Raw genomic sequence first — 16,123 nt, 5'->3', positions numbered from 1 at the left:
ATTGTAAAAACTGTTAGGTTTTATCACTTATCATCTTGGAGGGAAGTGAAATGATTGGCAGTACCTGGAAACACTGTAAAGTCAGAATGGGAACAGCAAATGTTATACTGGTATAACTTCCTGCCTCACCAGGGACAGGCGGTGAACACTTCAGCTCAGAGTTATGGATGGACCAATCTTGTCGGCCTTCAGTAACAATGCCTGACTTTTTCATCAGAGACTGGAGTCAGAAGACTGATGAAGCTAGCATGGACATATTAAGAATGTAAGTTTTATCAGAGTTATTATTTTAAATGGAACTTTTTACTTTTACTGTACTGTGTGTTCATTCTGCTTGCTGTCCAGAGTTCCTTCTAGTAGATGGGTGACTGTGTAAGTGTCTGTCTGTCTGTCTGTCTGTCTGTCTGTCTGTCTGTCTGTCTGTCTATCTATCTATCTATCTATCTATCTATCTATCTATCTATCTATCTATCTATCTATCTATCTATCTGACTTCAGTAAGGCATTTGACAAAGTAGACCATAATCAGAGTGAAATCCTCTGCAGGTCACTACCGGTTCACTTGCCCGTGCATGTACAGTGCTTGCCAGATGTACGCTGCATGCATATGTGCAGTGTGCACCAGATGCATGCTGCGCATGCACACATGCACAGTGCGCACCAAACCCACGCTTCACATGGAAAAAGGAGCTGATTGAAGGTAAGTTGAACAGTGGGGGGGGGGAAGCTGTGCCGCACGATTTATATTTGCTAGAAAGCAGGAAACATAAATCGTGCGGCACAGTTGATCATCAGAAATACCGGTTCGGACCAACTGGTAGCTTTTTTTCACTACTGGTTCACCTGAACTGGTGCAAACCGTTAGGATTTCACCACTGACCATAAGCTACTACTTGATAAAATAGAAAAATGTGGGTTAGACAGCATCACCACCAGATGGATTCATAAGGGGCTGACCAACCAGACACAACATGTAGTCCTCAATGGAACTGCATCTACATGGAGGAAGGTATGCAGTGGGGTACTCCCGGGCTCTGTTTTAGGCCCAGTACTCTTCAACATATTCATCAATGATTTGGACAAGGGGAACTCATCAAACACCAAGCTAGTAGGAATAGCCAACATTCCAGAAAATTAATGGCATAAATAGATTTCAAGAAGCTTTTTATAGCGATTGAGGCATTGTGTTCTTCAACAGAAGAATAAGTGCACGCATTGAAGAACACAAGAACTCATTCAAAAAAGAGGAACCAACTTCTTCCCTGGTCCAACACTTTAAAGTCACAGGACATGATATTGACTTTAAAAAGACCAGAACTATCGCCAAAACTGAACACTTTAACAACAGAATAATCAGAGAAGCCATTGAGATAGAAAAACGCCCACACAGCATGAACAAACGAGATGACACCTCCCGCCTACCAGCCATTTGGAAACCCGCCCTTATTGACAAACGAGTCCCTAACACGAGGAATGACACCAGACCCACACTCACAAGGTCCACACAGGATGTCACCACCGCACATCCACCCAGAAAGCAGACCCAAACCCACACTGATCATAAAGCACGACCAAGGACCAGAAGCCAGACCGCAGCTGCAACATTAGCCATTTCAAACCCCTCCAATCCATTCATGCAGCAGACTGACACCCACTATGAAGATGTAGCACGACCACAAAGCCAAACAACAGCTATGCAGCTCACCAGCTCAAATCCCCCTGCAGCACAGACTAGACTGAGCACAACCAAGCCCCCACCAACACAGGACACACCCCCAGCCAATCAGAGCACAGAAAAACCCCCATCCAATCAGAGCACAGCCAAGCTCCCACCCAATCAGTTCAAACCCCCACTAGCAGTTAAAAGGAAGAAACAGCTGCGATCACACATTGCTCCCAGAAGCACGAAGCTGAAGCCTGAAGATGACGAATGAGACTTCACAAACGCCGCCAAGACACTTCCAATTTTACACGGAGAAAACCCGAACAACCAAAGACCTATATATATATATATATATATATATATATATATATATATATATATATATATATATATATATATATATATATATATATATATATATATATATATAATATAACAACAGAGTTGGAAGGGACCTTGGAGGCCTTCTAGTCCAACCCCCTGCCCAGGCAGGAAACCCTACACCATCTCAGTCAGATGGTTATCCAACATTTTCTTAAAAATTTCCAGTGTTGGAGCATTCACAACTTCTGCAGGCAAGTCGTTCCACTTATTAATTGTTCTAACTGTCAGGAAATTTCTCCTTAGTTCTAAGTTGCTTCTTTCTTTGATCAGTTTCCACCCATTGCTTCTTGTTCTACCCTCAGGTGCTTTGGAGAACAGCCCGACTCTCTCTTCTTTGTGGCAACCCCTGAGATATTGGAACACTGCTATCATGTCTCCCCTAGTCCTTCTTTTTATTAAACTAGACATACCCAGTTCCTGCAACCGTTCTTCATATGTTTTAGCCTCCAGTCCCCTAATCATCTTTGTTGCTCTTCTCTGCACTCTTTCTAGAGTCTCAACATCTTTTTTACATCATGGCGACCAAAACTGAATGCACTATTCCAAGTGTGGCCTTACCAAGGCATTATAAAGTGGCACTAACACTTCACGTGATCTTGATTTTATCCCTCTGTTTATGCAGCCCAGAACTGTGTTGGCTTTTTTAGCAGCTGCTGCACACTGCTGGCTCATATCTAAATGGTTATCCACTAGGACTCCAAGATCCCTCTCACAGGTACTACTATTGAGCAAGTGTAGGAATTTAGCACCTACCCCCCTCCTACAAGAATGAAATATTTTAGAAAATACTTAAAAGGCAGAATATATTTCCCTGGATGAGAAATGGAGAAACATGTTTTAAAGACAAAGCAGCTCCCTGCAACTTCCTGCACCCCCCACCTTTGCTAATGGGCCATCATCTGCATCATAATAGAACCCATCTAGCAACTGAAACTCACCACATGGCACCAGGGAAGATTACATCAGTCAGCAAGGCTAGCTAAGACCCCCACCCCCTGGGAATCTGACAGCCAATCAGGGTACTCTTCTTATGCCCCAGAAAGTTCAAAGCCCAGAAAAAGCATAAAACCAGGGAGCACACAGGATCTCAGCCCTTTTCTGTTCAGGAACTCAAGCCATGTGATCCTGACCACCATTAAACCATCTTTCCAAGCAGCCTCCATGTTTCCAGTGTCTTTGTCCCCACTTGGAACTGAACCCAGATGGATATTTCTTCCAACACAAGGTACCAGGTAATATTAAAGGTAATATTAAAAAGGCAGAATATTTCCCCTAAAAGGGAGGCAGAAACTCACCCCCCCATACTTTATTAATGGGCCATTAAGGCCTGAGCCAGTTCATTCTACATAACAAAGATAGGATTAGCCCTCTAGCAACAGAACTCACCACATGACACCTGGGGAGATTGCATTAGCCAGCAAGGCTCAACCAAGCCTGGGAGACAGACAGCCTACAAAGTTAGCTAAGACCCCCCCCCCGGGAGTCTGACCACCAATCAGAGTGCATTTCTTACACAGGAACAGGAAACTCTAAGGCAGGGTCCAAAAGAGGGCATAAAATCAAGGCCCTCCAAGCATCTTGCCCCTTTTCTGCTCAGGAAGTCAAGCCATGTGATCCTATTCATCAATAAACCTTCTTTCCAAAGAACTTCCATAAATCCAGTGTCTTTTTCCCCACTTGGAACTGAACCCAGAAGGATATTTTGTCCGATAGTAAAGAGTAGCATTTAGCAAGTGTTAGCATCATAACCAAAGCCATATTTTTGACGCACAATAGAAGAAGCTAGGAGCCATTATTATTGAGAATAAAGTACACAGAACAATAACTAGAAAATAGATAAATGTTAAGGATCACAGGGTCTACAAGGGTTAAAAACACACTCTTTGTTTGGTCTGCTGCCTTGTATAATTCTTAAAGAAGAGCATCAGGAATAACCAACTGTGGATAAGGCTGTGGGGTTTTTTTGTAAATCAACAGTTATTTGTTCCTAATAAGGTAGGCAGAAAGATGTAAAATAATTCTATGAATTCCCTTGAAAGGGAATTTGGGCATGTTAGACTTTACAGTGGATTGAACACATTGGCAATGAAGTTTGCTAGTATCTCTCTGGAGTCAAATACATGCAACAATAGCTCCTGGAAAGAACAACAACTCAAAGTACACTACACAATACTTATCTTTAGCAAGAAATGTTTAATCGGGGATATTTATATGTGAATGAAAGCAGACAATTTATTATCAGGTAAATTAGCAGAGGCATAAAAAGCTTTCACACCTTATCTAAAGTTACAAGTGTTTATCCTGTTATATTTTCTACACATTTTAAAAAAAAATTGGTCTGCAGTTCTATTCTAATGGGGAGGGGGGGATTTGCAGGTTCTTTTTCTTAGTAATTCATAATCTCCATTCAGCACCACAGGCTTTTGAACATCAAATGCTCAAAACCTTTTACTTGATGAATGTTTTCCTTCTGCTTTTTCTTAGATTCAATTTAAAAAGAACATACCAACCTCAGATCCTTTCCACTGCATTTATGAACAAAGTTGTGAAATTTGATAAGTTCTTATTATCAATAATCAATTAAGGGCTTGTTTCTTTGGATCCTTTCATTCTGTATTCCAGTCTCGTTACCCCTTTAAAAAGCCTGGCTGGAAGAAATGATAGTCACCTGAGAATAAATGGAGACTGCTATTGCTGGGGCCATCAATCTCCAAAGCTGCATTAAAATAAAAGACATTCCAAAATGAAAACTGACATTTTTGTTTTATTGCCTGCCATTTTAAATCCTAGATATTAGATTTTATGAAGCACAGATCGCAAGCTTCCAGCGACCACACAGTGTAGGATCTAAAATTGCTTCACCAATACCAATACTATTTCTGATCAAAACAATTTATTCTGTCAAATGATATTCAGGATGAGACCAAGAGCACTAGTAGCCATACCAGTATCTATCTGCCAGAGAAGAAACTCCAAGGAGGGCTGTCTAGTCAGCTGTCAATCAACTGGAATGATAATGTATGTTCTGCTTAGAAAAGTGATGAATCTACATAACTTAAATGGTCCAAAATCCTCAAGGAATCATGTGGCTGGTTAGATAAAGTCAAGGAAGTCAGATGAGAAAAATCAATAGGTTGATTCTGAAACTCTATCAGCCTTCTCAGAGCCTCAGTCATTTGTCCATTTATCCAACAGCCTACAATTACAGTGCTATCTACTTGACTAACTTGTCATCTGGTGCCCATTGTACACTATGGACTCATGTTCACAAGGAGGCTAAGTGTTGTGTCTGCGCCCCCTGAGCCAGGCCTCCTGCCAGAAAGTGACTTGGAAAGTGAGGGGGAAGGGCCGTCAGGACTTACCTCGGGAGCACCGGCTTCCCTGGCTCAGCTCCAGGAGCCAGAAGCAGGCCAGGTGGAAGAGATAACGAGGCCTCCATCCCTGGACTCTTTCCCCTCCCCAGGCCATGCCTGCAGACCCAGCTGACAACAATCAGGCTTGGTTGAATCCTAGGTTTCGTAGGCAGGAGAGGAGGGAACAACAGAAGCAGGGGTGGGGCAGGCCTAGGAAGTGCTGAGTCATGGAGCCACACCCCACAGCATATAAAGGCAGCCAGAGCTGCTGTGTCTCTTCATAGCAGGCAAATTAACTGCTGAACTAAGAGCTGAAGTACTGTTTGACTTATTAGCGTCAAGGGAGATAACGGAGCCACTTGGCAGACTCTCGCTCTTTTGCTGCCAGGGCTGATAGTGCCGGCTAATTAAGCCATCGCTTGGTCGGAGGCGAGGGAGGACAGAACACTAAGGGTCTACTTCAATCAAAGTTCCATCATTTGAATTCATACAAGAGGAAGTAGTTTTTGGATGCATTACACTTGAAGGGTTCATAGGAACTAGAATAAAAAAGATAAATAAGGGTAAGCAGCAGGCACAAAACTTGATTCTGTGAATGTCTATGGAGATTCTCAAACACCCAGGTCATGGTTGCCCCAAAGCTTCTTTTTCAAGAGGCAAGTGGACTTGCACTGTGCTGTGGAGCTATGCTTTCTGTGGGATGTTTAGCTAGTTACACATTTAGCTGTGCACTTTGGGATGAACACCCTTTGAATGGTGTGGAGTATGAATGGATTTCCTGAAAAAAATTACAGACTACAGACTACAGGAACCATTTGTGCTTCAGTTTGAGATGCAGACAACACAGACTCCTCCCCAGCAGCCTGTGCCTGTGTTCAACGATAAAGGGACACATGACAGAGAATTGCATTACAGGCCCATACAAAGCTTTGAAGAGGTACTTCACTTCAACTGAGCCTTTGATAAAACAACCGTAAAGTGTGGTTGTTCAAAACAAAGCACTCTGCTTTGAGATGCCACAAGGGCACTACCATACTATGTCAATCTCCTGCTTCACTGACCTCTGTCAATTTTCTGGGCATGCACACACAGGCACAAAACCCATTTCCATTACAACAAAACCTTTCCCTCTTTCCCTTGCTCTTTTATTTGGAGGCATTGAAAAGCGAATTTTGTACCCTATTGCTGCATCCACAATATCGTAATCACTCCAGTAATTGAAATCAGATTTAACAGAACAGAGTAACAGAATTGAAAGGGGCCTTGAAGGTTCTAGTCCAGGGGTGTCAAACTCAAGGCCTGGGGGCTGGATCCAGCCCACGGGATGCTTAGATCTGGCCCGTGGGGCTGCCCTGGAAACAGCAAAGGACTAGCCTGTGGTGCCTCTGCCAGTGAAAATGGAGGAACTGCTACATTTTCGCTGGCACACGGTTGCAGGAAGCCATTGCAGCCAAAAATGTAGCTCAGGAGCCTGTTTTTGCTGGTAGAACGCTTGGGCCCCCAAAGGCGCCCTGATGTTGAACTGGCCATGCCCACACTGGGCCCCCCAAGGTCAAACACAACCATGATGCGGCATCCAATGAAATTGAGTTTGACAACCCTGTTCTAGTCCAACCCACTTCTCAAGCAGGAAACTCTATACCATTTCAGACAAATGGTTGTCCAATCTTTTCTTTAAAAGTTGGAGCACCTACAACCTCTGGAGGCAGATTGCTCCACTGATTTAATATTGTTCTAACTGTCAGGAAATTTCTCTTTAATTTTAAATTGGTTCTCTCCTTGATCATTAGCAGCTCAATCCTAGTCTTTTATACCTAGAAGCTGGAGGTGAGAAGATCTGCTCTTCAAACTCGGTCTTCCACTGCCCCAGTGTTCTGCTACACAAGCAACTATAATTCTCCTCTTTCCTTATAGGGATTTCGCATGTTTCCAGCTCTGAATATGCCAAATTCCAGCTTTCTGTTGTGACCCAGAATTATGGCAAATCATTTTTGAAGTACTCCATAATCTCTTGCTGAGAGAGAGAGAGAGAGATGTTGGGTGCCAATTGTGTGCAAATTGTCTGAGATAATAAACCATTACGTAACTCACCTTGAAACAAAGTTGAAACAGAACTGGCTTCTTAAAAGTCACAACATTCTATTAGAACATCCTCTAAAACCTAAAACAATTACTAGCTTCAATCATACATTGTTAAATGTAATTAAAAAGAAGAGGTTGAATTCGAGAGTTCTGCCAATACCGAAGTACTTAAATACATAAGCATGCTTTTACCAATATAGGTGGAAACATTGTCAGAGTACAATACCCTTGGCTGGCATTTTTCCAAAACAAGAAATGGCATTATCAAGTGGATTTGTCTATGGAGATTCTCAGTCATCCAGGTCATGGTTGTCTTAAAAAGGTGCTTTTTCATAAGCCAATTGGACTATGTTTTTTTCCCCTCAAGGAAAAAGTATTGTGCTTTTTGAATAAACATCTTTGAGACTATCAAGTGAATTTCAATTTGTTGGTCTTCCACTAGTCTTCCCACTGCCACATGTTGGCTTCATGAAAGTGGTCTCTGAGCTTTTTTGGGGGGTGGTTGTCTGTGCTGTGGTTCCTTCTTTGTTTCCTGACTCACCTCTGTTCCCTGGGCCTCTGTGCTCACTTCAGCCAGGATTAAGTTGGTCAGGAAGGCTTCGTGGCAACTATGGCATTTAAAAATATTGGGAAGGCCCCTGTGGAACAAGAAGTAGCAATTCATCGAATCAGAATTACTTTGACAAGTCGCAGTGTGAAGTCTCTTGAAAAGGTTTGTGCCGATCTCATCAGAGGTGCTAAAGAGAAAAATCTAAAAGTGAGACTTTGGGTGGCTCCGCACGCGTTGGAGATGGTCCTTTTGGACCGCCTCCCCCGTGATTCTGTTAAAGCTGCTCAGACAGCACAAATCAGCTGTCTGGCAGCTTGAAAACCTTTCCCTCAGGAGAAGAGGGAAAGGTGAGCAGCCAGGTGGGGGTAGAGCTCCCCAAGAGCTCCAGGAATAATTCCTGGGGCTCGAAGGATGAGAGCTCCCTGTTTAAACCTGGCAAATGCTCCAGATCCGGGAAGCTTCTGCATTTTTGCAGGACAAAGCGCTTGCAAACATCTCTGCTATCAAGATGAAGATATTCTAATTACTTTAAGCAGATGGAGTGGAGGCAAGAGGCAGGGTGGATGTATGCCTTAGACCTAATCTCGATCTTCGAAAGGTATTTGAGAAGAAGGAAAATGGCGGATTTGGTTAATGAGGCATGAAAACAAAAGGAAGGCGGAGCGGGCCCTGAGGGTGGCTGTGGCCCTGCTGACTTGTCGGGGGAGACAGCCGCAGATGTTTTCTTCTGTTGGCAATCTATTTCCTGGGGAGCCAGCGGTGCCCACAGTTTTGTTTTGGACACACTTGGGCCTTGGCCCTTAAACATCCTATTCATCTTGGGAAACTTGTGGAGCCCTTCCGGGTACCCGACGGGGCCCTTTGGGGCCTTGGGGCCCCTGCTTTTGGGGGGGTGTTGTGTTGGGGTGACGGGGGTTGCCTTTAACATCTGTGACGCCGGCAGTGGTATCCTGAAGGCGTTGGCGACGGTGACTGACTCGCCCTTTCCCCCCTTTCCCCTTCGGGGGGGCCCTGTGGCCTCTTGGGGGCTCCGCTGGGGGGTCCTAGAATGGCTCCGTGAGCGGCTGCTGGATGCCGGGGCGGTGACGACGGCGATGGCACGTGGCTATCGCGGAAGACGTCTCGCAGCGGCGACGGTCGCTGCTCTTCTCTCTATTTTGGAATCTTCGTGAGAACCTGGGTGATTGACCATCTTAGTTCCACCTAGGACTATGCTGTCTATACCATGCACTTTTTCAGATCTCTCCGTTTCCCTGCTAAGGGCTTTACCCAACGACTGTCGCTTAAGATCTCGACAGACCAGGATAACACCACTTCTTCAGACTCTGATGACTTTTTCACATAACCAGCTTCTTGCATTACGAGATGCCCCCCTCTCGCGGGTGTGGCCCTCCTCTCTATCGAGGGCCTACCTTGATGACGGATTTTGGAATCCCGAGAGGTGGCATGCTTCTAAGAGAGGGTTAAGGAGGTTTTTAAATTCAGCTTTTTGTAAATTTTTATCTAAATCAACAAACGGGTTATGGGGTGGGGTGGGTGAGGGGGCACACCCACAGGGGGTTAGGCTAGTCCCTTCTAAAGTTCACGATCTGGAGGTTCGTAAAATGGAGGTCTTAGAGGAGGTTAAGGCTCGACCACATGAGGGCAATTCCATCTGCACGGTAAGTGGGAGGGGCAGGTATGGCGGAAGCAGGGGCTCGTATCATGTTCGGGGAGTGCGTTCTCGCTGTTTGAAAGCGATACCGCACTCCGGGCCCCTAGGCTTCACTCAGGTCCCGAGTGGTTATATCCCCCGGAACCTGGACCTTCAACTGATGTTATGTAATGCTAGGTCCGTCATGAATAAGGCCCCCCTCATATTCGATCTTATTCAAGAGGGGGGAGCGGACCTAATGGGCATTACGGAGACCTGGCTGGGCACGGAGGGGGGGGGGTTCCCCTCACTGAGATGTGCCCGCCAGGTTTCCGTGCGTTTCATCAGCCGAGGGCCCAGGGTAGGGGTGGGGGGGTAGCGGTTGTCATTAACGAGAGTCTGGATCCGAGGGAGGTTGCTGTCCCGCAGATAGCCGGTTGTGAAACCCTCTTCGTGAGGTGGGGCCGGGGGGTGCAGGTGGGCTTGCTGATCACGTACTTGGCTCCTTGCTACGTGACGGCAGCCCTGCCCGAGCTGCTGGAGATGATAGCCGGGACGGCGGTTGAGACTCCCAGACTTATGGTCATGGGGGATTTCAACTTGCTGTCAGCGGGCGATTCGTCAATGGTAGCTCGGGAGTTCATGGCTTCCATGACGGCCTTGGACCTGACCCAGGTAGTTGCGGTCCCCACCCACGTCGGGGGTAACACACTGGACTTGATTTTTGTCTCGGGACAGTGGCTAAATGATCTGGAGTTAGGGGAATTAATATCTCAACCCTTGTCATGGTCAGATCATTTACTCCTTCAACTAGACTTTCGGACCACTACACCTCACCGCAGGGAGACGGAACCGGTTCAATGGTTCCGTCCCAGGCGCCTGATGGACCCTGAGAGGTTTCTGACGGAGCTTGGGCCATTTCCGAGGGAGTTAGCCCACGGCTCGGCTGAGGAGCTGGTGGCCGCCTGGGATGAGGCGGCCGCTGGCGCCTTAGACCGCGTCGTGCCTTTGCGGCTTCTGACCCGGCGACGAACTCGACCAGCTCCTTGGTATAACGAGGAGCTGAGAGAGATGAAGCGCCGGAAAAGAAGCCTAGAGAGCGCCTGGAGGTCCAGCCGCTCCGAACCTGACCGAACACTAGTAAGGTCATATATTCAGACCTACCTAGTGGCGATCAGGTCGGCGAAACATAACTATTTCTCTGCACTCGTCACATCGGCAGATAATCGCCCAGCCACCCTGTTTAGGGTGACCCGCTCCCTGCTCACACAGGGAGCTCGGGAGGACCCCTTACAGGGTCGTGCTGAGGATTTTGTTCAATATCTGTCTGATAAAATCACTCAGATTCGGGACGGCTTGGACACTGATTGGATAGATTCAGGTGGGATGACGGGGACAGGTCTTGAGAATGTTATCTGGGCTGAGTTCGATCCTGTGACTCCTGAGGACATGGACAGGTTGTTGGGCAGGTTGAACTCCACCACATGTTTATTGGACCCGTGCCCCTCCTGGATGGTGCTGGCCACCTGGGAGGTCACACGAGGCTGGCTCCAGGAAGTTACCAACGCTTCTTTGTTGGAGGGTGTCTTCCCCGCTGCTTTGAAAGAGGCGGTGGTGAGGCCCCTCCTCAAGAAGCCCTCCCTGGACCCGGCTGTTTTAGCGAACTATCGTCCAGTCTCCAACCTTCGCTTCTTAGCGAAGGTTGTTGAGAGTGTGGTGGCAAATCAGCTTCCTCAACACCTGGAGGAAACTGTCTATCTGGACCCGTTCCAGTCCGGCTTCAGACCCGGTTACAGCACCGAGACGGCTTTGGTCGCGTTGGTGGATGACCTCTGGAGAGCCCGGGACAGGGGTTGTTCCTCTGTCCTGGTTCTATTAGATCTCTCGGCGGCTTTTGATACCATCGACCATGGTATCCTGCTGCGACGGTTGGGGGGATTGGGAGTGGGAGGCACTGTGTATCGGTGGTTCTCCTCCTATCTCTCTGACCGTTCGCAGACGGTGTTGGCAGGGGGGCAGAGGTCGACCCCAAGGCGCCTCACTTGTGGGGTGCCTCAGGGGTCTGTTCTCTCGCCTCTCCTGTTCAACATCTATATGAAGCCGCTGGGTGAGGTTATCCGTGGTTTCGGGGTGGATTATCATCTGTATGCTGATGATACTCAGCTGCACATTTCCACCCTGAACCACCCCAATGAAGCCGTTGAGGTGATGGGCCGGTGTCTTGAGGCCGTACGGGTCTGGATGGGGAGGAACAGGCTCCGACTCAACCCTTCCAAGACTGAGTGGCTGTGGGTGCCGGCGTCCTGGTACAGTCAGCTTACACCATCGCTGACTGTGGGGGAGGAAGTACTGACCCCCAGGGAGGGAGTGCACAACTTAGGCGTTCTCCTGGACGATCGGCTGTCCTTAGAGGATCATTTGACAGCCGTCGCCAGGGGAGCTTTTTATCAGGTCCACCTGATCGCCAGTTGCGCCCCTTCCTTGACCGGGACGCCTTACGCATGGTCACTCATGCCCTCGTCACTTCCCGCCTGGACTATTGCAATGCTCTCTACATGGAGCTCCCCTTGAAGAACACCTGGAGGCTCCAGTTAGTCCAGAATGCGGCCGCGCGGTTGATAGAGGGAGCACCGCGCTGCTCCCATATAACACCTATCCTGCGCGGCCTACACTGGCTACCGGTAGTCTTCCGGGTGCAATTCAAGGTTTTGGTTACCATCTTTAAAGCGCTCCATGGCTTAGGACCGGGATACCTTCGAGACCGCCTTCTGCCGCCGATTGCCTCCCAACGACCTGTGCGCTCCCACAGAGTGGGCCTCCTCAGGGTGCCATCGACCAAACAATGTAGGTTGGCGACCCCCAGGGGGAGGGCCTTCTCTGTGGCGGCACCAGCCCTGTGGAATGAGCTTCCTCCGGGATTACGACAACTCCCCGACCTCCGGACCTTCAGATGTGAACTGAAGACTCTATTATTTCAGCGTGCGGGACTAGCCTAAGAACAAAATGTTTTAGTTTAAATTTTAATGGGGGTTTTACTTTTAGTTTAAATTTTAATGGTTTTTACTTTTTAGTGATCAGGCTATGATAATATTTAGTTTTAACTGGGTTTTAATGTTTATTTATTATACTGTTTTTATATTGTTTTTAATATGCCTGTGAACTGCCCTGAGTCCTACGGGAGATGGTGCGGTATATAAGTTTGATAAATAAATAAATAAATAAATAAATAAATAAATAAATAAATAAATAAATTAATTAACATCATTAGTGCCTTATTAACTTTGCTGAAATTTGATGGATTTTATATTTAAGTGAAGAAATCTTAGAGAAAAGCCAAAGGTTTATAGAACTGATTTACCCATTTCAAATAAGTTGCTTGAAAAGATTTGACTTTGTTGCAATTTATAAAGTTAAAGTATGATGGCTTCTAAACAAATACAGCCTGCTGATTCTAAGGGAGCTGCCTCGCTAGTTCAAATACACAAGCTACAAGAGGAGTTGAACGAATTTCTGAAGGCTCAAATTTCTGCTCGAGACAAAAAACTTAAGGAAATTGAGGAGAAAGTATTGGAAATTAAAAATTCTGCTACAGCTGAGAATGAAGATTTACAAGAAGAAGTGAGGTCAGCCTTTATGACTATGATTGAATTTATAAAAAAGCTGGATGGAAAAGTGCATGCAATTTATCAAATTAACTTGAATTTAAAAAGTCAAATAGAGGAGCTTCAGAACAAGGTGGATAAAGCAGATGAAGAACGGGTTTTATTACAATATAAAACAATGGAATCTGCATTGAGGGTGAGAGGTTTAAAAGAAAATAAGCAAGAAAATCTAAAAAAGATATTTGCAGAAGCCTTTTCACAGGTGATTGGACTGAGAAAATTTACCATGTTAATTCATGGGTGGCAAGGCAGAGACAGCTGCCAAGGGATATAGTGATTTATTTTACATCTAGGAAGCTTAGGAGTGAAATCTTGCAAGCCTCCTATAAAAGTAAAATTCAAATATTGGGTCAAGAGGTTTTGGTGTTGAAAGAAATTCCTTCCAAAATATTGAGGGACAGAAAAGAATATGCTTTTTTGGTAAAGGAGCTTAGAAACCGCCAGGTATGGTATAGATGGAATGTGCCAGCCGGACTAACAGTAAATTATATGGGAGGGAAGTATTGTCTTAACACAGTTACCAAAGCAAAAGCTTTTTATGTTGAGGTATTGAAGGCTGGAAGTTTACCAGATTTAGAAGTTAAGGTGGGAGGTGAAGTGGAAATGGTTAAAAAAAGGGAGAAGGAAGTAAAGCAAACACAATTTGAAATTGAGCCGGTAACTTTGGGAGAAGAAATACAGAAAATAGCAGGGGAGGAGCAAAGGATGGTAATCTTTAAAAAAGAACAAGGAGTAAAGAAGCAACATTGTCAGATGAAAAGTGTTTCCTTTTATGGGAAAGGGTAAATTGTAAGTAAAAATTTCTGAACATAAAACAAATAGAAAGGATAATGTGCATTTGTTTGAGCCTGTAAGTCAAATGTGGGTGTATTATATTTATGCTGTTATTATTACATATGCTGGATTTATCTATTTTGGATAAAAATTGAAAGTTAAACTTAAAATGTTAAAATGGTTATAAAATATTTGTAATTTATTGTGATGGTGCTAGTGTAATATTGGAAGATGGATTATATGTTTGTTATCAAAGACTAGAGGTTAAAAATATTGAACTTGTTGGAAACTTCAATGTACCAGACTGAAAACCCACAAGAAAATATACCAGAATGAGGAAGATGGACTGACTATATTTAGAACAATTATTGGATGAAGAAACATCAAATATTTTACGAACGAACATTTCCTTCTTTTTTTGTTCTTCTTTATGGAGAAGGAGAGTTGAGGTTTTAGGGGAGGGATGGGAATTTATGGATAATTAGGGTATTCTAGCTTATGATTGTCATCGTATACATTGCATTCTGCTCTGAGAAGTTTGGGGTGGGGAGGGGGGAGGTTGGTGGGGGTGGGGGAGGAGTGTGGGATGTAAGGGGGGGAAATTTTATTGTAAAACTTTTTCAATAAAAAAATATATCTAAAAGTGAAAGGGCCTGTTCGTATGCCTACTAAGACTCTGCGAATCACTACGAGAAAAACACCATGTGGTGAAGGTTCCAAAACTTGGGACCATTTCCAAATGCACATACATAAGTGCCTCATTGATTTATACAGTCTTTCAGAGATTGTCAAGCAGATAACTTCTGTCAGCATTGACCCTGGGGTGGAAGTTGAAGTTACTATTGCTGATGCTTAAATGATTGTTATATGTATCAATAAAAGCTGTTAAGTTTTTATCCAAAAAAAAAAAGGTGTCTGAAGTGAATCTTGAATTGCAGAATGCAGAGTTTGTACATTGGGTTTTTTTTAAAAAAAAAAAAAAAGCTTGCAAAATACAATATTGGTATTATTACATGTAAAATTATATCAGGAATTTTGTATTGCTGTGTTTGTTGGACCCATCATGCAATCAGACCCTAGCCATTTACCTACCCAACCCACATGAGAAAGTTCTTCCAATCCAAGAATCAATGACAAAGCCTTTGGTTTTAAATGTATTTCAAAAGGAAAAGGCAATTTTGTGAAATTCTCATGAATGGCACTTGCTTAATTAGGATGTGGCCAAAAGAATGTACGAATGTCTTGCATGGATGTCCACGGTGTGTTTGTGCCTTTGAAAAAAAGTCAAGATGGTAACTTCAACCAAAGTAATGATCCCTGCCTCTTCTTCCTAAATAGAAAGAAATTGAGCAAGACTGGTTGATAAACCAGTGCTGCTAGGAAAAGATCAGTCTCAAGACATTAAAGAAATCCATCACGGTTGGTTGCGGTTTTTTAAAGCATGAAAACATCAAGATGACAGCAACGAATGGAGTCTCCTGCCATTAAGACTATAAAATAATTTCCTAGCGCCTATCCATCATTCTTGGCTAGAAATATTTGTAAAAAGGATACATTCAGGAAATGTGCATAAATGGGAACACTGCAATTTAAGGAGTGCTGGATTAATTTTTTAAAGAATAAAGCATAGCCGATAGAACATCGCACAGAAGAAGGCATCAATAGTAGTTGAATGGGAAAATACATTTGTCAGGGCAATCTAGAAAAAGAGAACAAGGCATATTGGGATCCATGTATTTATGAATGTATGAAATATACTTGTGGCTAAGCCAGTTGGCCCTTGAATTTATAACCCAAATACCACAAAAAAATGCACCACCTGCAGGTAAGCTTACCATTTTTGTATATTTTAATTTTTATAACTGGCTTATTCACAGGTGGCATGTTTTATCCACAAATATCTTCGCTTACCTGTATTTTTTTAAAAAAACGTTAATTTATATACTTACAGATAAGCCCATCCGCAGATAAACCAAACCTAATTTGGGGAATGTAATTCAGAGCCTAAAATTCTTATCTACT

The 16,123-nt window shown here is 44.5% G+C and overlaps 1 protein-coding gene across 1 annotated transcript; it reads left to right on the top strand.

Moving 5' to 3' along the window:
* Nucleotides 1–8,048: 8,048 nt before the first annotated feature.
* LOC131188476 (small ribosomal subunit protein uS10-like) lies at nt 8,049–15,011 on the top strand. The gene is made up of 3 exons (XM_058163786.1): nt 8,049–8,239; nt 8,591; nt 14,746–15,011. The coding sequence occupies exons 1-3, from the start codon at nt 8,093–8,095 to the stop codon at nt 14,955–14,957; spliced, it is 360 nt and encodes a 119-aa protein (XP_058019769.1). The 5' UTR covers nt 8,049–8,092; the 3' UTR covers nt 14,958–15,011.
* The last annotated feature ends 1,112 nt before the right edge of the window (nt 15,012–16,123 follow it).

Source organism: Ahaetulla prasina, chromosome 1 (assembly GCF_028640845.1).
Source record: "Ahaetulla prasina isolate Xishuangbanna chromosome 1, ASM2864084v1, whole genome shotgun sequence".
Taxonomy (NCBI): Eukaryota; Metazoa; Chordata; class Lepidosauria; order Squamata; family Colubridae; genus Ahaetulla; species Ahaetulla prasina.
This window is presented reverse-complemented; position numbering and strand designations above follow the sequence as displayed.